Raw genomic sequence first — 23531 nt, forward strand, 5'->3', positions numbered from 1 at the left:
CATGTGGAATAAAAAATATTCATCTAGTTACTAAATGCCAACACCCAGCCTTCATCGCAGATGACACATGACAGGCCCTGTTCTGAGAACTTCATGTCTCTTACATTAATTCATTCTCACAACTGTCTGAGGAAACTGAAATGTTCAGAGGCTTGTTAACTTACCCAGTGGTACCTAGCAGGCAAGTAAGGGAGCAAGGACTGGAAACCAGGCAGTCTGATCAAATCCCAAACTCTTAAAACTTCTGCACATTGCCTGATAACATCTGGCAGGTGCAGTGCTAGGAGTGGGGGTTGGAGGAAATCATGAGACATAGCATCAGCCCCTGAGGTCTACCCAACAGTGAATAGCATGGGTGTATGTGCAATGGGGAAAACAGACTAGTCTGTTCTCGTCTTGGAGCTCTGCTAGAAATGTTGAGTTCTGCTACTTACCTAATCTGAGCTAGGACTCAGCTACAGGATCACAAATTCTTCTGTGTGATGAGAGAACAGAGGACAATATGTAGAAATAAAACCAGATCCTTTCTCTTCAATGTGAGACACTATAAAGGTTGGCACAGGGATTTTTGGCAGATTTGAAAAATTTGAGCAAAGGCAGGGTAAATGGGAGCAAAACAGACAGACAGATGGACAGACATCTGATCCTGTAAGCATTGGGAAGAGTTAGGAAGAGAGTAGAGCAAGGGGTTAAGGTTAAGAATAAGAGTTTGGTGACCAGAAAGAACTGGCTTTAACCAGCTGGTGTGTAATGACCTTGGGCAAGTTTAATAACCTTGTTGGCCTTCTGTAAAATGGATTTAATATGCCAGCCTCCCTTGGTAAAATGATTAGTACAGAGGCACAAAGTGTGTGCTCAAGAAGGAGTGGCTGGTATAGAAACTATTCTTTTTTTAAAAAAAAGATTTCATTTATTATCTTTAGAGGGGAAGGGAAGGAGAGAAGGAGAGAAATATCAATGTATGGTTGCCTCTCATGAGTTCTCTGCTGGGAACTGGCCTGCAACCCAGGCATGTGCCTTGACTGGGAATCAAACCGCGATGGTGTGGTTTGCAGGCCTGCACTCAATTCCCTGGGCTACACCAGCCAGGGCTAGAAACTATTCTTTGATCCCTGGGTTTAGGACAGAGAACTCTACCCTCTTGGTCATTGAACTATAAAGAAAGAAACCCATAAGCATGTTCATTGCAGCATTATTTACAATTGCCAAGATATGGAAGCAGCACAAGTGTCCATTGGTAGATGAGTGGGTAAAACAACTATGGGACATTTACATAATGGAATACTACTCGGCCATAAAAAAGGAAAAAAATTCACCTTTGTGACAGTATGGTTAGACCTACAGACCATTATGTTAAGTGAAATAAGCCAGTCAGAGAAAGACAAATACCATATGATTTCACTCATATGTGGAATCTAATGACCAAACTGGACTATCAAGCAAAGTAGAGACAGATGCACAGATAGAAAGCAGGCTGACAGCTAAGGGTAGGGTAGGTTAGGGGTGGAGGGATGGAGCAAAAAGCAAAAAGGACTAATGGACATGGACAACAGTGTGGGGATTATGGGGGAGAGGGGTAAAAGGGGACAAAATGGTAATGGTAAAAAAATAAAGTGAAAAAATATTTTTAAAAAAAGAGAAAAAAACTCTTGGGAGACTATAATCATGGCAAATGCAGGAGGCTGAAGAGAAAGCTTAGTACTTCCCCCATCTCTCCTTCATCCTTCGATGTAAAGCCACTAAAGGGGCTTTGGGCACCTCTGTTTGCCACTGTTGGCTTGCTCAAATGGGCAACCAAGAGGCCCAGTGGTTTACTAGAAATAGGGCTCTCTTTCCAAGGAGAGTCAAATGAGCAAAGTTTTGATGAGAGAAGCTTCTGAGGGGTCATATTTACAGGTGCTGCAGGGGAGGGTGCCTACTCTGCTGTAGGCAAACTTTCCATGAGGGAATTAATTACCTGGGGTTACCTTGGCACTGGCTTGGGGTCCTGTATTCAATGAGTTCAGTTCTCTTGTCTAAATAGATAACCTGAGCAGAGGAGTCTGGATTTCTCAGGGTCGCTCATTGTCCTCTTAAAGTGTTGGGACTGAAAACTGGATCATCCTGATAGAGGCAGATTATAGTTCAGCAAATTTATAGAGGTGTGACACTGTCCTCATGATGTACAGAATGCTAAGGGGATTCTCAGAAGGCAAAGAGCTCAGGAGCTCTTCTCTACTCCCAGTTTACACTGCCTTCCAACTCTCAGTTCATTAGGTCAGCAAGAGCTGATATGAAAAGGCAAGTTACCCACTGAAAACATTACTCATCTCAGTCATTTTCACTGTGGTAGGAAAGAACTGTTTCCTTTAATCTTTCACTCTAAATCCTTAACACAAACACTTGTGATATGAGCCTATAACTTGCCACTCTGGTTCCTATGCTCATCACTCTAAACATCCCAGTCTTCAGAAAACACCAAGCTCTTTCCTAGCTGCTTGCCTTTGTCCATACTGTTTTCTTACTCAAAATGTATTCACTTCCCCCTCCCTCTTAACTGCTTTGTGAAATACCAATTCTCCCCTAGACCCAACAGATACTTCTCTGATTACTGCCTCTATTTCTCATCATTGTCCTTAGTTGTAACAGAACACATATCAGAGGGTGTTATTAATGTACATTTTTAATCTTTTTATCACTTAATTAAACTCATACGTTTCATCCATAGCCTCTGCTTGAATAGCTGTCCTAACAGGGAACTCACCACCTCAAAGATTATGCATTTCATTGCAATGAACTCTCTTTGCCAAAATAGTTTTCCTGGTATCAGAAACCAAATCTTTTTCCCTGATATATTAGTCCTATTGATTCTCTCCCTACCAATTCACTTGCTTAAAATTCCTTCTGATATAAATAAATAAGCCCTCTCATTTAAAAATCAGAAATAAATCTCAAATATAAATATTCTGAGAGTGAGCAACAAATGGGTAATTCATTCTAAAGTGTAAATGACTGATAGAAGCTTTTCCATAGGAACAAGAATTTATAAGGAGAACCTAAGGGTGGGGTCATTTGGAATACCAAAGGCACCAGGAATATGAGGACACCAAAAATTTGATATAGTAGAAAGTGCACTGGGCTAGGTCATAAAAGATGGGTTCTATATGATTTATTTTATTTGAGCTTTGCTTTTGTCATCTGGAAAAGAAGTAGTTTGCATGATTAGTACTTCTACTTGTTACTGTAATTGCAGAATTTGGTTTGGGAGCATCTTCACTCACCTGGGAAGTTTTAAACCTCAGCACTGACTTGGTTTCCATAGCTCACTCTTAGTTCTGGGTGGGCAAAAAGTTGTACGTGTGTCAATGAGCTTCATCCTCCTGGAGGCTGGGCTGACATTCCTGTTGTCAAAGATGCTATGACTGACACCCACCACCACCACATCAGTCAATGATCCTTTTATTCCCACCTGGCTTGAACCTTTCTCTCCTCTGCCTCAAAGCCCTGCTTCACCAGAGCTATTTGTAGTATTTGTATCATAAATATTTGCAAGTAACACATTTACTGCAGGTAACACATTTTATTATGATTTTATTATATATTCTCTTTTCCTGGAGTTTTGCAAGTAAATAGTGCATAATAACCAACTCTTTATTTGCCCTGAATTCCACACTACAGAACCAGGGCATATTACAACTGCTTGATGCACTAAACTCAAGACTCAATAAATACTTTACAAAAATAATGTAGTTATTTTTCCTTTCTTAAAACATAAAAAATTAGGATTTCCTACACTTGAGTCCTCCTCCTTTTTTTATATCTGTGTATTGTGAGTATATTGGTGGAGAAAAATTGCTAAGATGATATTAAAATAAAATAGATGAAATGAGGTCCATGTTATTCTTCCATTTATCTTGCTTTTTTTCCTTTGGAAAAGTGCTACTCCCTGTTTTTATGTTCAACTTTGATGCAGCCTTCTGGACTTACTAAGACATGAGAAGAAATTCTGTCTTCCTGAAGCCTTTAAGTAGAATTAAAGCATTATGCGAATATTGGCCTTTTATTTTAAAGCCTGTTTAAAACCGGTCTCAGATTTGCCCCTAAAATAGCCACCTGCCCCCCCGCACCCCCAATCTCTACCCAGTCTTAGGCAAGGGCATTTTGGACGCTGAGACTTCAGCAAGGTGCCTCATGATTAAATAATATTTGGTTTAAGGTAAGTGTTTTCTTGTTCAGATATATTTCTATTGAGTTATTTTAAAAGTCATTACAAAATCCCTTTCTCTTCCACCTTCTAAGCCCTGTCTGAACTCTCACAGAAGTGATAAAACAGTTTTGTGATGACAACTCCAGAGAAAAGGTTACACTTAAGTCACATTCATATTAAATAAGTTATATATAAAAACTTATAATGTTTACAATTTCAGTCTCTTTCCCCCTTTGCATCTCTAGAAAACACTGGACCTGGGTGTGAATTGAATCCTATCCACTACGGTTTCCAGGTTCTTCTGGCTTCTTTGTCCTTATCCTCTTTACCACACCACCCTAAGGAAGAGTTCCAAGGAGGTCTGTGGGCATTGTAGACGGCAAGGGTGGCCTCAGACGGTAGCCACCAGGTCTGGTGCACATCTCTAGTGTAATTTACGCAAAATGCTCATGTGGCATATGCAAACACACAGGAATGCGGCTAAGAGGTGGCAGATCAGTGTGGTGCGTTTATGTCACGAATACCAGAGGTGGTCTCTCTTTAATACTCCCTGGCCTCTTGGAACTGCTTGATGTAATCCTCGTCTGAGGGGCTCTCTGTGCACTTCTGTCCGTTGTTGGGAGGCCGGGCTTCATTATACCTGCTCCAGTCGCCCTTGCAGATAATCCAGGGCAGGACATCCACTTTATAGTGGAGCTCCGCTGAGAACTCAGTGCTGATGAGGTTAGGTGTCCCCGCCCCTTTGCCTCTGGTGATGAGCTGCATGTTGTCCCCGTAGCAGCAGTGCTGGGCCGCTAGCGTGGTGCTCTCTAGGGACAGCATGGAGCGAATGCAGTACCGGGCAGTGGGCTTGTAGATCTCCAGTTTCTCCTTGGGCCCGCTGGCGTCCTTCCAGCGGAATTCCTTGCGCTTGATGCGGTCGAAGATGTCTGCTGTGCTATAGGCCACCTCTGTGGGGTAAGAGCAGGGGCAGCTGGGCAGATCGTTGATCACCTTGTGCATGTACTTCTTTAAGAACTCACTTTTGCAGCTCATCCATCGCTCACAGCTGTCTGTGTCTGAAAAAGGCCGCAGAGAAACACTTTTACCACAAGCTCAGGCAGCAAGATGACATAGATGTCTTGCCCTCCTAACCCTCCCAGATTCAACCCCTGCAACCCCCTGGAACCAGGAGGCCAGGTGCACCTCCCTTGAGCTTGGGAACTTTGAACTTGGCTACTTGTATGCCATCACCATTATTAATATATGCTTTTTTGGGGGGGTAAACGTATGGCATGATTATTCCTAAGTTTAAGTTTTAGTAGACATCTACAAAAAATAAAAATAAAAAAGGAGGATATTGGGATATAGGTTAACCACAACCCCACTATCATCCATAAGAAAATTAACAATAATTCAGAGGGACATTTTAAATCTCCTCTTTAAATGCATGGTTATGGGGTAGAAAATGCCTTAAAGTAATATTTGTAGATCTAAGTTGTATTCCTGCCAGTAATTGACCAGCTAAGACTAGAGCTAGTGGCCTTATTTCTTAACCTTAAGTACCAGTTAAAATCACTGTATTCAAATCCACATGAAAAATGCCTCAAAAGGAAAGAGGCTGGTGGCCCCTGCTTTTAGGGAACCTAACATTTAGCCCAGAGGTCACTTACCAACTAGCCTGGAGTCAGAACCTGCCCCCAGAAGTGTAGTGTTTGGCTTTCACAGTAATAAAAAATTATTGAATTAATTTCTAACATCTAAAATTTAGGTGATTCTACTTATTAATGTGGATTCCCAGTTTCATTTGAAAAAAACAAAAGATATGTTTATGCTGAACCTGCTTTGCTGTGTGGGAACAACTAGCTGAGTCAGCAGGCAAAGAGTAACTGCCTGGCAGGCTGGTGGTGTCATGAGTAGAAATCAAGTGGCCAGGATGGGAGGGTGGGGCAGCTTGGGGAGGAGCTTGGGATCCTCTTCAGTGAAATGAGGAAGGGAGAGATGAGGCATCTCTCAGGAGCTCAGCAAGGCCTGGACTGGGTGAAAAGTATGAGCTGTTGTGCTGGACTGCCAGGTATTTAGTAGCTCTGTGACCTTGAGAAAGCTATTCTCCTTCACTGTGCTTCACTTTTCTCATCTCTAAATTGAAGATATAAATAGCACCAGTCTCATAAAGTGAGGTAGGGATTAAATGGGAGGGGACACAGAGAGTACATAGGCCAGGGCATCACCCACAGGGATGGGCTGAGGCTCCTTTTGGCTCTAAGTTCTACGATTCCTGCCTTGCAAACCTCTGACTGAACAGTAGCTGGGACAAGGGAGGTCCCATCTTGGGAAGATATGTGTCTGCAAAGCCAGGGGGGGACTCTTGCAGGGGGCAGAGTCTTCAGAAATAAAATTCAGCACAGCCCCAGAAAATAGCTTTGTATTTTCCTAACAGAGTGGCAGGACATCATAATTTATGTAGCTATACAACATCCACTGCCTTACTTTTATTTATCAAACTATTATAGATATTCAGTGTAGTGGATATGTTCTAAACACTTTACAAATATGAACTCTATTATTCTACAATAACTTTATAAGGTAGGCACTACTTCTTCATACCATTTTACAGATCAGAAAAGGAGATGCAGTACTGGGTTAAGAAACTTGACTTTGTGTAAGAAATATGCTAGGAAAATTGGACCCCATATGAGAAAAACAAAACATGTAAATGGATAAAGGGTGACATTGCAAAGGCAAAAGGCTTCCCCCAAACACTACATCAATATTTGAATAAAAAAGAAAAAATCTTCTTACCAACTTCAAACAGCTTGGTAGCATTAAACTCCTCACTTCCTGCAAGGAGACTTACTTCGGTGGCAGCTGTCCTAAAGGTGTCTTCAATTCCTGAACACAGACAGGGGCTTATTTTTCTCTAGTTATTTGGGAGAAATCCACACCCCCTCTACCAATTAAAAAAAAAAACAAGTATACGTCAAAAAAGCCTTTTCTTGTGTTCATTACTATTCATGAGTAGAAACTTGCCAACAGAGGAAACAGTAAAAAGCAGGTAGTAGAGCATGAAATATATTAAAACCCCAGATACCACGTGCAGCATGAAATCAGATCCAAATGTGTCTGAAGGATCCTAAGGAACTCATTCACTAGGTCCAGGAGTTGGGTTTTGAGCAGGGGGAAGGACACATGTCAAGATGGTTGTCTGTCTGATGGTGTCAGGGTGACAAACTAAACTAGAGGCAGTGACTCATACCAGTCTAGTGGTCAACACCAGTCTTAAGGACTGACTGTCTGGTTATAAATCATTACTAGCTATGTGACCTTGGGCAAGCCATTTAACCTTTGTGTAAGTACTTTCAAATCTGTAAAATGGGGACAAATAAATGACCCACCACACAGAGTTGAATGAATTAAAGTGTAAAGAAAGCTCTTCGAGTAATAAGATGTAAGAGTTAGCTGATACTGTTCCTTGAATATTTGTCTAGCTCATTTTGAGGATGCAGCAGTCCATAGCCAAAGACCAGGTATCTCATATTCTGGGACTTTCAGCATTCCTGAGGATGCTTCAGGAAGAGTAAGCTGGGCTTGTCATTACTTGCTCTGAGGTACTGAACCCAGCTTGACTCAATCTTCTTGGCTTTCCTCCCCTCTCCAAACTGCTACCCCACCCAGGCTTTCTTTACAAACAGGACTCCTGTGCAAGGTGAGGCAGTCAGAAGAGGCAGGAATTGTGGAATGTAGACCAGTTCGAGAGCTTTGCTGCCTGTTAGGCAAGACTTAATTTCCTTTAAGAGGCTCTTTCTGATATTAGGTGAGGCCCCTTGAACTCATTTATAGGGCTGACCTATGGAACGAACTTTTATGGCGCAATCACTGCCAGGCCAGGGAGGCCGCCTGCCCTGTGATTCTTTCCAATATGGCTGAGAATCAACACACCTAATAAGGAAAGAAATCCTGTAAAAAACCCTTCATGTTCCAAGAGAGTCCTGAAAACTGGAAGAGCCAAGAACAGAGAAGCAGAAAGGATGAAAGGAGGGCAAGGTCAGTTGAAAGAAAATGTATGAGCAGGGCTGCCACCCACATTGCTCTCAGTGACGAGAGAAAGTGAGAAGGCAATATTCAAAACGGTGGCAAACCTTCCCCTAATAAGATATCTAAATGGACCATCTTGGGTCTGTGTGCCAGCTCTGGAGAAATCTGGAGGCAATCCCCCAAATTCTGCCTTGAAATGTCTGTGTCCAGGTGTGGCTGAGCCCAATACCCTTCCTTTTGCTGGAGGTGAAATAGTTTGATGGTTAAGAACATGGACTGTGGAATCAGACTGTTTGGATTTGAATTCCAGATTGATCATTTGCTGCCCATGTGACTTTAAGACAATTAAGCCCAGTGCTTTAGTTTCCATAACTGTTAAAAGAACACAATAATGAGGCTATTGTGAGAATTAAATAAAACCGTAGAAATTTGCTTGATACTGAAATACTAAAAAAAATCCCATTCTTCATAATCATGTTTCATTTGTTCTTCTTTACCTTCATATTCTTCATATTTATCTTCATTTTTTGTTTCACCATATCTTCATTATCTTTTTCATCTTCAGATTCTCCTTCTCTTCCTTCTTATTTTCTTCCTGTACTCCTTCTCTCTTCTTCCTTCTCATAGCATTATTATTTGTTGGTTTACTTTTGCCCATCCAAATACCATCCTACCAGACTTCTAACTCAGCTGCATGTATGAAATGTACCCAGAAAAGCATCTTGATATCTGCTTAACTTTTTGAAATTCGTCCACATGGTTGACAGGGTGCCAGAACTACCTCTTCTGACACTTTTCTACCCAGGCTTGGTTCAACATACACATGCCCAATCTGATCCTTCATCCCTCTCAGAAACCACTTCTTTTTTATGCCAAATCTCAGTCTTAAGGTCTGAGAACAGAGTTTAAGGGTAGAAAAAGGAAGTCCTGAGTGCAGAGATTGAATTTTCTGTCTGAATTTCTTTGGGATAAAGACATTTGGAACATGTAGTTTCTTGGAAGAGCCTAAGATATTATTTTAGGATTGGTATTTTACCTGGAAATGGAGAATGCATAGGGAATGTAAACCTACAAAGCAGGCGTTGCTAAGCTTTTTGTAAAGGGTCAGAGAGTAAATATTTTAGGCTTTGTGGGTCACATATGGTCTTGGTCACATATGGTTCCTTCTTCTTTTCCCTTCTTCTACTTCTTTTCCTCTCCCTCATCTTTACAAACATGTGTGGGCCAAAGAAAAGCAAGCTGCACTATGACCACCTCTGCTACAGTGCACCACCTCTGCTATTGTGACGAGAGTCACAATATTTTTCATCCCCAACATCTTCCCATCAGTTAAGCCCATCATGCATATCTCGTTTCAGTCTGGTCAGAATCCTTATTAGGAAAATTGTTATCTTTTAAAAAGTCAATTTTTATAAGTTTTAAAATATAAATTAAAACTTTCCCCTTGAACTTGGAGCCACAGTTCTGCATAAACCCACCTGGGCAGTTTGGTCGGTCACAAGTCCTAGACTCTGTTGCTGTGCATGCGTAGCCACAAGACCTGGTCCGCTTCTGGTTGCCATTCCCACAGGTGACGCTGCAGATGGACCAGAGACTCCAGTCACCCTCCCCATCTGTGGAATCTGGAAAGGAGCCAGGGAGCCAGTCACAGCCTTACCCAAAGAGTCCCCAAATCCACCCCGACAAGCAGCCTGCCAATTGTCCACTTCCATCGTTTACACTGTTGGAGGCACAGATGCCTGCTGGACTTGAAAGGCTTACAGCTCCAGGGTTCATTTTAGGGATGAACTTCATGAAGGCAGTGCTTCTGTCTGAGGTTTTGGGAACTGGTGTGGTAAGCACATGACCAGGGCCTGACTCCCAAAAGGTGCTCAGTGAGTGCTTATTGAGAATGCCCACGTTTGCTGAGCATGAGATCATGAAATAATATGATAGGTGGTTAGATGACCACCATTAGTTCCTTAACTCCCTGTGTCATAGAGATGCACACACACACACACACACACACACACACACCTTATTTCCCTTTTCTTTGAATCTGTGCTGGCTCTGGCCTTAAGAGGCCTGGCAGCTTCTGACTTTTCCTTTGGGCAATGCACTCACTGTGAAAGAAGCTGAGGCTAAAACTGTGAATTATGGGATACCACATAGAAAGAGAGAAGCCACAGGAAGGACCACTAGACACATGAGTGAAGCTTTTGTGAACCTTTCTGCCCTTCCTAGTGGACAGCTGAATGCAGCTGATGCCCTCAGGATGAAGGACCTGCCCAGAGTGGCTGTGCTTCAACTCCTGAGCCACAGAATCATGAGAAATAATAAAGTGCTGTTGTTTTAACCCATGAAGCCTGGGGATGGTTTGTTACACAAGAGCAGACAACAGATACATAATGCTGATGCTAGCGATGGTCCTCTGAGGTCATTGCTCAACAGCCATTCAACAAATATTTTCCCAGCCCCTATTATATACCAGGCAGCTCTAGGTACATAGGATATACTGTTAACCAGAACTTCCAAAGAGTCCCTGCCCTGGTGGAAGTACTGTTTCAGTGAGAAAAGTCAGACAATAACTAGTAAATTAAAAAAATGAGTGAATTATACAGTAGATTAAAAGTTGGTGAATAACATGAAAGAAGGAGAAGCAGACCAGGCTAGAGGGCCCTGAAGGGTGAGAGAGGTGGGAGAGGTTGGTATATTATCCACAGCAAATTCCTCTTTTTAAAAGTAAGAAACTAAGTCATTAGGGTGATTATCTAAGGTCATAATGGTAATAGAAAGGAAAATTTGGGCTCTATTACTAAGCCCTTAATCTCAAAAATTCAACGCTTTTTGAAGCATCTCCATTTAGTAATAATTTCTCTTGGTTTGTCCAAATGTTCCTACAGCCTTGGGGCCTCTTTCAGGGCCAAGCTCAGAGCTATGGGTATGTGCCTGGCAGGAAAGGGGTCTTCTCCATACATAACAGCTTGTGGGGATTGCTGTTATGTGGGCCAGGCAAGAATGTTGTCCACACATGTTTCTACCTGAACTGCAGGCCCTGTGCCAGCCTCCCAGGCTGTTTACATGGCATTCACTCTGAACACTCCTCGGCAAACACAGGGCCCCGAGTCTCCTTGGCCCATTCAGCAGAGTTGGGGCGGGGACAGGGAGGGTGATTCATGTTTGTGTCCTCTTTCCTCACCAGAGTGGAGCATTTGCTCACATATCGCCTGCCTCCAGGGGCCCTATCCATTTCTATCCCCTCCCCAAGAAAAATTTCTGAACTTTGATTTTCTTCTAAGAAATGGTTTTCCAACCACATGGCCACGCAGATGTTTGAAACCCTGCTGCATGTGAGGGAGCTGGGCATGCATCCCCAGCCTTAGTTAGCCTCCCTCAGAGCTCTCAGCCCTTCCTAGGCATGAACACAGTAGAACTGGAGAGATATGAGGCCTCTGAAGAACAAACCACTGAGGCAGGGCCCACTGCTGCTCCCTCCAAGACTTTGGAGTCCAGCATCTCTTGCTAACTTCACCAGGAACACCAGAGGGTGCCTGGAACAACCACACGATCTCATTCTTGTCAGCGGGAGCATCTGGGTGTGGCAGGTTACATGTGCACATGACCACATTCTACCACATCCTACGTGCACTGGTGAGGCCAGGTTTGTTAAAGGCAGTGACAACACTACTGAGTCATAAGTAAAGATGATAATGGCTTTAGAGTCATAGAAAGGGGGAAGTTGGCCAGTCAGAAAAAGCTTATTGAATCACATAGGCGGAGTCCACGGCACCTGTGTTGTGGGTACAGGCACAGGACACGGTCCACTGATGCCAAGGTGCTCCTGCTTGACTCAGCAGAAGCAACAGAGGCCCAACCATCAAAAAAAATCTCTTGCAACCTTCCTTCAATGTCGTAGTAATATGGAAAACAGTATTATCTTGAGCTTTGAGATATTAGCATTAAAGTTACCATGAGGCTTACACTGGAATCTCTGCATTAGGTAATTTATTGTTTTTGTATCTTGGATCAAAATTATGGGATGCCAGTGCTGTGTCAGATTAGGTGAAAAATGACTTCCATAATTCCTCTCTCTTTTGGTTACTCTCCTCTCCCACTGACCGTAGCCTGGGCCACCTAACTCACTTTGGCCAATGGGAAAATAGCAAATGTGATGCAAGCAGAGGCCGAAAAAGCGCTCCTGTATTAGGCCTTGCCCTCTTGCTGTAAGGAACTCTTCCACTACCATGTGAAGAGCCTGAGGCCAGTATTCTGGAGGGTAAGGAGCCAGGTGGAGAGAAGCTCCAGCCACCTCAGCACCCCAGCTGTCCAGCAGTCATCCCACCACTGTGAGTGAAGCCACCCTAGACCTCCAGCCCCAGCAAAACTAGCCCAGAAAAGAACAGTTTAGACAATCTGAAAACTGTTGAGAGAAAACATATTGTTCTTTTAAGCCACTGAATTTTGGGGGTTTGTTTCTTAAGCAACAAGTGGTAACTGTTATAAATACACTGTAGCATTTCCCCTAAGATAAGCTCTCCATGGTTAGCAGACTCCGGAACCGTGAATAATTTCTCATCCTAGTATGTGGGTTCTTCATGTTTTTATATTAGGTGCTCACAAAGCCATTTATTTTCCAAACTTATTTTAATATGAGTCCCTGAGAGTTAGGCACAGAACAATTATATAGCTAGGTATTTGGTTATTTCTACTGAGCTAGCAATGGAATGAAACCACCTCCTAGGATTATGTATGTCAGCTCACCACTCTAAGGCCTGCGTAGCATACTGTCCTGGGTGAATGTTCCAAAAAAGACTCTTCTTGGGGACTTCTATTTGTTTAATGTGCTCAAAGTACAGAAGGAATTTTCTGACTGTGGAACAAAGCTTTGAAGGCAGCATTCATTTTTGCTATAATCAAACAAACTCATCCTTATTTGCTCACCTACCAGGGAGCATCACTCAGAGCAGAAACTGGATGTGAGCAGCAGTAATTGCAAAGAGGACAATGAAGGTAAAACACAGTCCCTGTGATTTGACAGCCCCCATCTATGACATCAAACTGCTTGGAAAAGGAAGAAAACAATGCATAGTTCAGGGCTGGGTTTCTAGGATGTCATTTGAAATTTTAAAGTAGTTATTATACTGTTTCAAGGCACTAGATTTCTGTGGGCCAGTAATTTCTGTTTGGGCAATTGAAGTGACTTGGGTCTTGATGTGGCTCCTGGCAAACCTCCACTACTAATTCTCGGTGATAGTGGCTACCAATTATTGAGGACCTGCTTTAACCAGCTGCTCTAACATACTGATTTAACTCCTATTATAAGCTTGCAAGGTAGGTGGAAACAGCCTCCTTTTTTTGATAAGGTAATTGAGGCTTAGAGAGGTTAAGGTATCTACCTGAGGCCACATAGCTCAAACTGGGTAGAGTTGGTATTAGATCTGAGGTCTGCCTGCTCCTGCTGTCTCCCGTTATATATTCTGGTGTTCTAGCAACTTTGATTCTGGCCCAGGTTGGCCTCCTTTCTGTAAGACACTCACTTATGTGGCCATAATTTAACACTACAAAGAAAAATCCTCACCAAAAAAACCACTGAAATCTTCTATTAAAATGAGACCATGACCACTTAGAGAACTGCAAAGAACTGAGTCCCAACCTAGGTTACAATAAGCAGTTACCATTAATTTTATTATTCATGTTGTTCTGAACAACTTTAAGAATTGCATATTACTATTTGAAAGAAAAACATTTATTTGAACTCGTTCTCTGCCCTGGGTGATACCTTCAGTCTCTACACAGAAGGTATTTAAAGTGCAGTCTCTCAAACACATGAAGTCCAAAGTTGAGCTAATTCAGGTTTCCACAATCACAAACTAGGTCTAACTAACTTCTGTTGAGTATTTAATAATTCATTCTCAAGATTCCATTCTATTTTATTTATTTCACCTAGAATCTTTTGACATACTCTTTAGCCACAGACATTAAAATTCTTATTAAAAATCCTGCCTTCAGAAATCTGAGATCAACAACCTTCACAAGACCAGTTCTTATGTCAATTTTAGCCCAGCTCAGAAAAGGCAGCAGGCACTTGGGTACAGTGAGAGCACTGCTTTGTCATTGCATGGACCTCACCTTTCTGGGCAGTATATTCACTCCCTGTATCCTCCACAGCATTCAATCTAGAGATAAATACTTAGAAATTGCACTATAGGTTCTCGTTGATTGAAATACAAGAGGACTCAGCCCATCCAAAGTTGTATGGAGTTCTAAAAATTACATGCTCCTGGTGAGCCAGCCTCACATGCAATACTTCAATCATTTTGCAAATAATGCTGAGCATCTATGACATGCTGAGAGCCTTGGTACTCCGAGTATGGTCCAAGGACCAGCAATGTGAGCCTCACTTTGGTCCCAGCCCTCTTCCTATATCTACTACATCAGAAGCTGCATTTTAACAAGACCACCCCCCCAGTTTGTGTGCACATTAAAGTCTGAAAAACACTGCTTTATAAGGATTGTAAGGGACATATTTTTCTTCATAAAGTAGCAGTCCTGTATCTAACCTAACAAGGAGGAAGTTACCAAGAGAGACTTGAAAGGTGCAGTGATGCTGTAAGATGCAAGGCACTCTACAGGTATCATAGCCCCAGAAAGTTGGGTTGAGGATGGCTGAGGCAGCCCCATAGGTGCTCCAGGAGAAGCAAATTCTATCCTCAAGATTGAAATGGAAGATGTTCTTAATACTCATTAATTCAGCAGAGGGTACTCTGTAAAATCTTTAGGTGAAAGAGTTGTTTCTAATGTTGGTCTTCACACTTCAGTGAGCATAAGGATCACCTGATAACCTTGGTTGAAAAAAGAGACAAAGAAGTAAGCAGATGGATTCCAGGTCTCACCGATGGACATCTGGTTCAGTAGAAGGGCAGCAATGGCCCTCATCCTGAGCTGCACATTGGAGTCACCCATGAATCTTTAAAAAACACAGATGCCTGGGCTCCACCTCAAGGGATTTCAAATTGCTGGTCTGGAGAGAACTTGGGTGTTGGGGTTTTTTTAAAATTGCCAGGTGAGCATAATGAGCAAGTGAGGCTGAGAACCATCGATCTTGAGCACTAGTGCTCAATGTACCAGAGGCCCTGGAAATTTTTTCAAACATAGATTTGGGGGACCCACACCCAGAATGTTTGACTCAATAGGTCTGAGAACTGGGAGACTGAAAATCAGTGTTTTTTGTTTTTTTTTTTTAAATCATGGTTCCAGGTGATGTTGATGTAGATAGTTTGGGGACCACACTTTGAGGACCTTACAATAGAGGGAGGGGGTTGGATTGGCATTTTTTAAACCTGCAACAAAGGGATTCAAATGCTAGAGTCTAAGTTCCACTTATAGGAACAATGTTTTGTGTGAGCTGGGCAAACAGGTTAAGCCACAAAGCTGTGTACTGTCAGGCTGGCACCCAGGGATCCTGTGTGTTATTCTTTCTATGTTCAACAGCACTAGACTTTTCCTTCCATTCCTATCTTCCAATCTAAGTGACCATTTCTAGATCTACTCTGCTCTCCTAAAGGATGTGCTATCTTTTCCCCCAAAGAGGAAAAGTAACATAGTGATTAAAAGGACAGACTTTAGATGGACTGAGATAAAACCTTGAGTTCAAGTTGCTTAATTTTTTCCAGGTTTCAGATTCTTTATCTGTAAAATGGGGTATCTGACTCATAGAGCTGATTAAATGAACATGAAGAAGGACTGGTGCATGTTATGTGCTATATGTATGTTGGCCACTATTTGTATTCTGTCCTCCTGGAAAACAGATAAATTGGACTTCCTCTGAAAAGAGGGAAGGTTTCATGAGTCTCCTAGCTGGAAGAAGTTTGGGAGAGCTCTTTCTGCTCCCCTAGAATTTGATGTGTATCTTCACCAGGGCACTATTTTGCTCTATTAGTTAATTTTTCTCCCCTTGTCCACAGATAGGTGAGATTCTCTCTAGGTAACGACTGCATCTTACTCATTTTTGGATTCACAGCACCTAATATAATGATGAACACAAGATATGCTCTTAATAAATGTCTGTTGAATAACTAAATGATGAAGCTGAAAAAAGTTATTTTGCTGTTTTGGAAGTTGCTTAGAATCATATATTATTGGACAGAAATAACTCTCCAATGTACAACTGGTCTGTCTGCTGAAAAACATGTAAGGATGAGAGTGCATGACAAATCATCCCTGTCATACGGTGCTTGCTGTAAGTCTGCTGATGGTGAAGCCACAGGACACCACAATGATGGGTGCATTTGAAAGACAGCAACCATTCTATAGCACAAATAACACTGTCTGATTCCCCATGAAGGCTGCATTTCCCAGTCTGTCTTGCAGCTATGTGGGGCTATAAGATCAGGTACTTAAATTTGAGCAGATGTGATGTGTTATCTCCAAGCTGAGGGGGTTAAGAGCATGTGAACCTTTTTTAGGTTGCACCTATCTTCTTGGCTGAGCTGGATATAGAGCATCCAGTGGATAACTCCCAGGCCCTAACAGTTGGTGGAGTGCCAAGACGGAAGGAACCTGGGACTTGAATGACTGAGTAGAGCTGAGTTCCCCCTATTCTATCTCTCATCTCAGTTGAAAAATGAACTTTTGTTATTTAAATTACTAAATTTTAAAGTTTTTAAAAAAAAATCTCACCTGTCTTACTCTAAAAAATGAGACACTAGAAGTCCTAACTTGGGTTCTTAAAATTTATTGGTGGGGAGGCTTTACTTGGACAACCTGTGAAGCACATATTCATGTGGATTCCCAAGGGCCACACCACTGCCAATGTCAAACAAAACACAGTGGCCTGGTCAAAGGAAGCAGCTGGACACATCTCTTTTACTTAATTGAATTTTCAATATGCATCTTTACAGTTAAATACAGAAGGAAGTTGATTTGATGATTTCTTCTTTTAGAAATAAAATATTTTTTTTGAAAAAGGCAGGACCTCAAAGACCCCTAACTAAAGAAAAATTCTCCCCTAGGATAATTGGTGTGATTTTAAAATTATAGTCTTTCCAGAAAAATGTGGCTGCTGGTGCCTCCTTGGGGCTTTGGTGGAAGAGAGTCTTTATGAGGTACGCCTCATAGAAGACCAAAAGCCACATACTGTAAACTGGGTTTTGCTTGGCTCCATGTCCTCATTATCCTCATTTATTGTCCCCACCATTTTATATTACTGGGTGGTAAACTCACCATATTCTGGCTGCTCTTTGGTTTCAAAAGTGCGGTGGCCTGGGGCCGGACGGTCCCATCCCCGAAGGGGGTTGAGGAAGTTGCTGTCATCTGAGGTACTGTCGTATTTGTAGTCCTGGTCCCCGCTGTTGGCCCTTGACAAGGACAAGGACCTCTGCCACCAGGCCCGCCAGTCAGGGGATGGGACTGACCAGCTGGGCTTATTCTCCGGATGCTGATCTTTATCTGCTTCAGTATCAGGACCGTCCACCACCTCTATGGTGACCTGAAGAATTCAGAATAGGCCAGGGTCAATGAGGTGGGTGACCCTTGGAAGATAGTCTAAGAGAGTGGAGGCAAATGATTGGTGTGTCACTTGTGAAGGATAGCTGAGACTCCTTGGTGATACAGAATGGAAAACATCCAGGAATGGCTGAAATGAACCCTATGACTAGAGAGAATGATGTACCTGGGCCTTGCAGTAGAAGGAGACACTTCATTACTACGGTCACTGATTTACTGATGATTGTATTGCTAGGAAGTCTTTAATTCAAGGATAAACATGTACTGTAAATGTTCCTGAAGTGACACAAGAATAATTGTAATAAAACTGAACACTTATTGAGTACTAACCCTGTACCAGGCACTGTTCTAAATGCTCTTCCATATATTAACTTACTTAATCCTCAGAATAATTTTATAAGGTTGGGCGACTGGCCCCTGTGATTGACGATCTACAAAGATGGCCCTGGCACTTCCTCCCATTCTTGTATGTGAGTGCCACACCTCTCATGAAGAGGTTAAGTTTACTTCTCCCTTTCTATCTGGGCTGGCTTTGTGACACACTTTGCCTAGTAGACTGTGGTAAGAGTTACAATGTGACAAATCTTATGATGTCTTGCAGCTTCCAGTTTCATTCTCTTGGAATATTCCTACCATTATGTGAGGAAGCCCAGCCTAGACTACTGTTCACATAGAGACCACATGAAGAAGGAGACTACAGAGAGGGAAACCAAGGCTCCCTAGCTACTGGCCAGCTCCACAGTCCCAGTCATATCAGTGGGGCCATCTCGGATCCTCAGCCTAGTTGGGTCATCTCAGCTGCTATCATGTGGTGCAGAGACGAGTTCTGCCAGCTGAGTCTTGCTCAAATTCCTGACCTACAGGGACCACAAGCAATCCCACAGTTTCTTTAAGCTATTGAGTTTTGGGATGGTTGTCGGACAGCAACAGGTAGCATTTTATAGAGAGAAAACTGGCTAACAGAGAAATTAACAACATTCCTAAAGTCACACAGCTAGTAACTGTCAGACATGGGTAGTCTAGCTCCAGAGCCCACACTTTTACCAAGTTTGCCACGCTGCCCCTCAATAAGAAAGTAACAGAGGTATTGTCCCCTCGCACAACTGAGGGAGCAAAGAGGCCACAGATGCCAGGGAGGCTGGATACCACAGGTTGGATAGAGATGTGAACACAAGGTCCTCAAGGTCCAGGCTTTCACAGCTGTGATTTTCACTCATCCCATAGTTCAGACCCAGCATGTATACCCCTCAACCACCCCTCAGGTTCAAAACAGATAGTTCCAGAGCCAAGGTCAGAGCTTGCTCTTGGATTTACTGAGCCTAATTTGGAAAGCATGGGGCTGGAAGAATTCAGCTTCTTGGCTCTGAGAGACAATCAACGTAGAGAAACTTGTTTAAAAAATATAATAAAAACTCATTGGGTTCCTTTGGCCATCACATAGCTCTTGCAACACCCCCTGGATGAGTTATGTGAAAATGAATCAGAAACACGTGCTCCAAGTAATCAGCGCAAGATGTACTGGGCAGATGGATTTCTAGCTTTGCCCTAACCCAACATCTGAGAGAGTTGCTGGGATGCTCTGCCAAACTGTATCAGGGTGTGCCCATCCTGAGACAAACAGCCTCTTCTTTTTGTGTTAGGGATGGCAAAGTTAGAATTCTACTCATTTTGACATTTAGAGGAAGTTTCCCAGCTGATAGTGGGTTGCAGCCTTATGATGTCCAAACACAGGTCAAGTGTGTGGCCTTCAATACCAGAGTATACTCGGGCTGTGGCAGGTCAAGTGCATCTTTCCTCTGGTGTGGGATGCCTAGAAGGGCACCATTGGATTTATCCCATGCTACCATTACCCTATTCTTGTAAGCATCTCTTGCATATTTATAAATAGTTATGAAACTTTTAGTAATTTTTCAAAAAAGAAAAAAAAGGAAGAAGAAAATGTCTTTTTCTTATATCTTGTGTCATAGCTGTTTGCTAGAATGGATAATTGCTGGGAAGTAGACAATGACTGGGACCCACCCACAACCATGGAAAGGGCAAGTGCAGAAGGAGTGCACTGCTGGGTAGTGACAGAGCACTGCTGAGCCTTTGGAGACAAAACCTTTCTCTTCTGCAGTCCCGTCCCCCAGTGCCTGCAGACAGAACAACTGAGCCTCAACAATCCTCTGCAAGGCTGTTAAGGGTCTTGGAGGGGAAAAGCTGCCAAGAGCCAGGCAAGCCTGCAATTATGGTAATGAAATCAGTCTCTGGGTAGGAGATAAGGGGGAACATGCCCAACGGTTTTGGTATTCCATTTGTATTCAGAGTGGAGTCAAAAGGATTGCCTAAACAAAACGTGCCCTGCAATTTCTCCAAGCTGGGAATAAAAACAATTTTATGTTTTAAGCTATTACCGTCAATATAATTCTTTTTCTTCCAAACTAGTTCTCAGATCCAAACAAAATAGATCTGTTGCCTGGCCAGGCAATGAGTAGCAAAATACGAATTTACTCCAAGAACTATATCGATGACTAAATCTCAACAGTTTAGAGGTTTCTTTTTTCCCTTTTAATTTCTAGCCACTGCCTTAACTGAATTAAAAACAAAAAAACAAACAACCCCCCTCCCACAAACCTTAGGACCCACCTTTCCCGACAGTTAATGTGGAAACCTCATACTAATATCGAGAAGAAATCTAATCTTGAACCTGAAATTTCATAGGTGTACAATTAAAAAGACTTAATGAGCATGATCAATGACTTCTCAAATGATGGGGATTAGTTTTATGTTTCCTATTGCTCTCATTCTGCTTACGTGTTCTTCAGCATCAAAGAGTCCTTTTATAAAAATGTCTTGAACAATAATTGATGTGATGAGCTTAAGGTGTGGGAGTGAGCACAGCAGATTTCCGAGCTGATAAAGACTCTAGATTTTACCATCCTTCCTTTTCCTTAATGCACATAATTGAAGTGTGTTAGTATATTTGTTTCTTCTAGACTTTTCCACACCATGAATCAAGACAATAAAAGAAAGAAAACACTTTAAAACTATCCAAGTCCAACTTCTGGCAGAGTCTCATCAGCTTCAAGAAACAAAGTTCAAAATCAGTGCCAATTCGGGGAATTCTGTCCAAAACCAGGAAATGAGGATCCTATGCAATGTCATCAATTTCTTTCTTCCTCTTGATAGTTAAAACAGTTATTAGAAACAAATTCTTTATACCTTCTCTGATAATCACTTTCTATAGGAAAACTAACACAATTATCAGTCTCACTGAAAATAAAGTACAAAATACAAAAGCTTTGACCTTTTGAACTCAGAAGAATCTTCTAGAATCTTCTAGCTTCTTGGTCCTGTAAGCCTTGAGAGCTTGGTGACTAGGTGGGCATGAAACGGTATTTCCCCGACAGTAAAATAAGCCCTAAGAGGTGAATGGATTCCTCAGAAAAACAGAGCATCCAGGGACAGGAAGAGAGTCTCCAGTGAAGAATTGGGCCCCAGAGTACCTACCTGCCTTCCTTGACAACTGCGAGCTACAGAAAGAAGAAAAAATGAACCAGGGTGATACATAATACCTCCCTTGCAGACTCGCTAATGCTCTTTTTTTTCTTAAGTATATTTTATTGATTATGCTTTTACAGTTTTCCCAATTTTTCCACTTTTATACCCACTCTGCCCTGCACATTCCCACCCTCCAGCATTCTTCCCCCTTAGTTCATGTCCATGGGTTGTACATACAAGTTCTTTGAATTATCTGTTTCCTATACCATTCTTGATCTCTCTGTGTCTATTTTATGCCTACCAATTATGCTTCTTATTCCCTGTACCTTTCTCCCTTATTCCTCCCCTCTACCTCCCCACTGAAAACTCTCCATGTGATGTTCATTTCTCTGATTCTGTTTCTGTTCTGGTTTGCTTAGTTTTTGCTTTCTTTTCTTTCTTTCTTTTTTTTTTTTAGGTTCAGTTGTTGATAGTCGTGAGCTCGCTGTCACTTTACTGTTCATAGTTTTTTATCTTCAATTTCTTAGGTTAATTCCTTTGACATTTCATATAACAAGGGCTTGGTGATGATGAACTCCTTTAACTTGACCTTATCTGGGAAGCACTTTATCTGCCCTTCCATTCTAAATGATAGCTTTGCTGGATAGAGTCATCTTGGATGTAGGTCGCTGCCTTTCATGACTTCAAATATGTCTTTCCAGCCCCTTCTTGCCTGTAAGGTTTCTTCTGAGAAATCAGCTGATGGTCTTATGGGCACTCCTTTGTAGGTAACTCTCTCCTTTCCTCTTGCTGCTTCTAAGATTTTCTCTTTATTTTTAATCTTGGGTAACTTAATGATGGTGTGCCTTGGTGTGTTTCTCTTTGGGTCCCTTTTCTTTGGGACTCTCTGAATTTCCTAGACCTCCTGGAAGTCTATTTCCTTCACCAGATTGGGGAAGTTTTCCTTCATTATTTGCTGAAACAAGTTTTCAATTTCTTGCTGTTGTTCTTCTCCTTCTGCAACCCCTATAATTCAGATATTGGAATGTTTCAGGTTGTCCCAGTTATTCCATGCAGTTCCTAAGTGTCTCTTCATTTTTTTGAATTTTTGTGTCTTCATTCTGTTCCAGTCGGATGTTTATTTCTCCCTTTTGTTCCAGACTGTTGATTTGAGTACTGGTTTCCTTCCTGTCACCGTTGGTTCCTTGAATATTTTGCTTTATTTCACTTTGGGTATTCTTCATTTGTTCTTTCATTTTGAGACCAAGCTCAATCAGTTCTGAGAGCATTTTGATTACCAGGGCTTTGAACTCTCCATCAGATAGGTTGGCTATCTCATCACATAGCTCTCTTTCTGAAGTTTTGCTCTGTTCTTTCATTTGGGCCCTATTTCTTTGTCTCAGGGCACCTGTTAAGTTATAAGGGGGCTGGGCCTTAGGTATTCACCAGGACAGGGCAACCCTCTTTGCTGCACTGCAGCACTGCCTGTGGGGGAGGGGTCAGAGAAGGAACAATCCAGCTCACTTTCTCGGCTCTAGCCCCACTTTCCAATGAACTCTCATGTGAGACTGGGATTTTTCTCTACTGTTGTAGTTCATAGTCAGCTCTGAGTCTCAGTTTCCTATTCAGTCAGCCCTGCCTGTGTAGTACATTGCCTCACTGCAGGTCATTGCAGCCAGTCTCACCTGAGAGACCCTCCACTTTGCCGTGGGTTCTCTCTGTCTGCCTTACTGGTCTGGTTGGTCTGGTTGACTATTTCTTTAATTCCTTGGTTGTCAGAGTTCCATGCAGTTTGATTTCCTGGCACTTCTGGTTGTTTATTGATTTTAGATTGGTCGTTATCCTCCTTTGGGTTGTGCAAGGAAGTAAAGAGTTTCTACTTATGCCTCCATCTTGGCTAGAACTTAAATCTCATTGATACTCTAAAAACAACTCTGACCAACCTGGCTAACTGTCATTAATGCTTGGATACTTGCAACATGCTTGTGTAAAGATTGTTGCTCACTCTACAGAAGTTAGACCTAAATTTTAGGCACAGAGACTGGTTTGGGGAATTCAATTCTCTGAGGTGAACAGCAAGGAAGATCTCAAAAGATCTGATCTCAAAAGTAAGTTTTCTGATTTCTGACTGTTTTATACACATTTACTCTGACATCTTTATTACATTGTCATCACCAATCAGCATCTATTTTTTGGGGAAAGCTCATCATATAGCCCTGTGCTAAGCACTTCCCATGGTAATCTCACTTAATCCTTGTAACAACCCTACTCCTATGTAGTATTATACTACACAGATATTCATAGGTAGTATTATCATTTTGATTTTACAGGCAAGGAAACTGAGGCATACAGAGGTCAAGTAACCTGCATGAAGCCACAGAAGCCAACG

At 42.2% G+C, this 23531-nt stretch overlaps 2 protein-coding genes across 6 annotated transcripts in view; one reads left to right on the top strand and one right to left on the bottom strand.

Moving 5' to 3' along the window:
• Positions 1-23531, top strand: part of TASP1 (taspase 1) — a 469517-nt gene that overhangs the window by 421090 nt on the left and 24896 nt on the right. The gene's annotated exons all lie outside the window — the stretch shown is intronic.
• ISM1 (isthmin 1) overlaps positions 3455-23531 on the bottom strand; it is an 85952-nt gene continuing 65875 nt past the window's right edge. Inside the window, exons 3-6 of the mRNA XM_037129277.2 lie at positions 17402-17666; positions 9679-9822; positions 6968-7057; positions 3455-5244 (exon numbers count right to left, since the gene is read on the bottom strand). Coding sequence (XP_036985172.1) covers positions 4727-5244; positions 6968-7057; positions 9679-9822; positions 17402-17666 — 1017 coding nt within the window. The 3' untranslated portion in view covers positions 3455-4726. The remainder of the gene's footprint in view (positions 5245-6967; positions 7058-9678; positions 9823-17401; positions 17667-23531) is intronic.

This window comes from Artibeus jamaicensis, unplaced genomic scaffold (assembly GCF_021234435.1).
Source record: "Artibeus jamaicensis isolate MK-2021 breed Jamaican fruit bat unplaced genomic scaffold, CSHL_Jam_final contig_685, whole genome shotgun sequence".
NCBI lineage: Eukaryota > Metazoa > Chordata > Mammalia > Chiroptera > Phyllostomidae > Artibeus > Artibeus jamaicensis.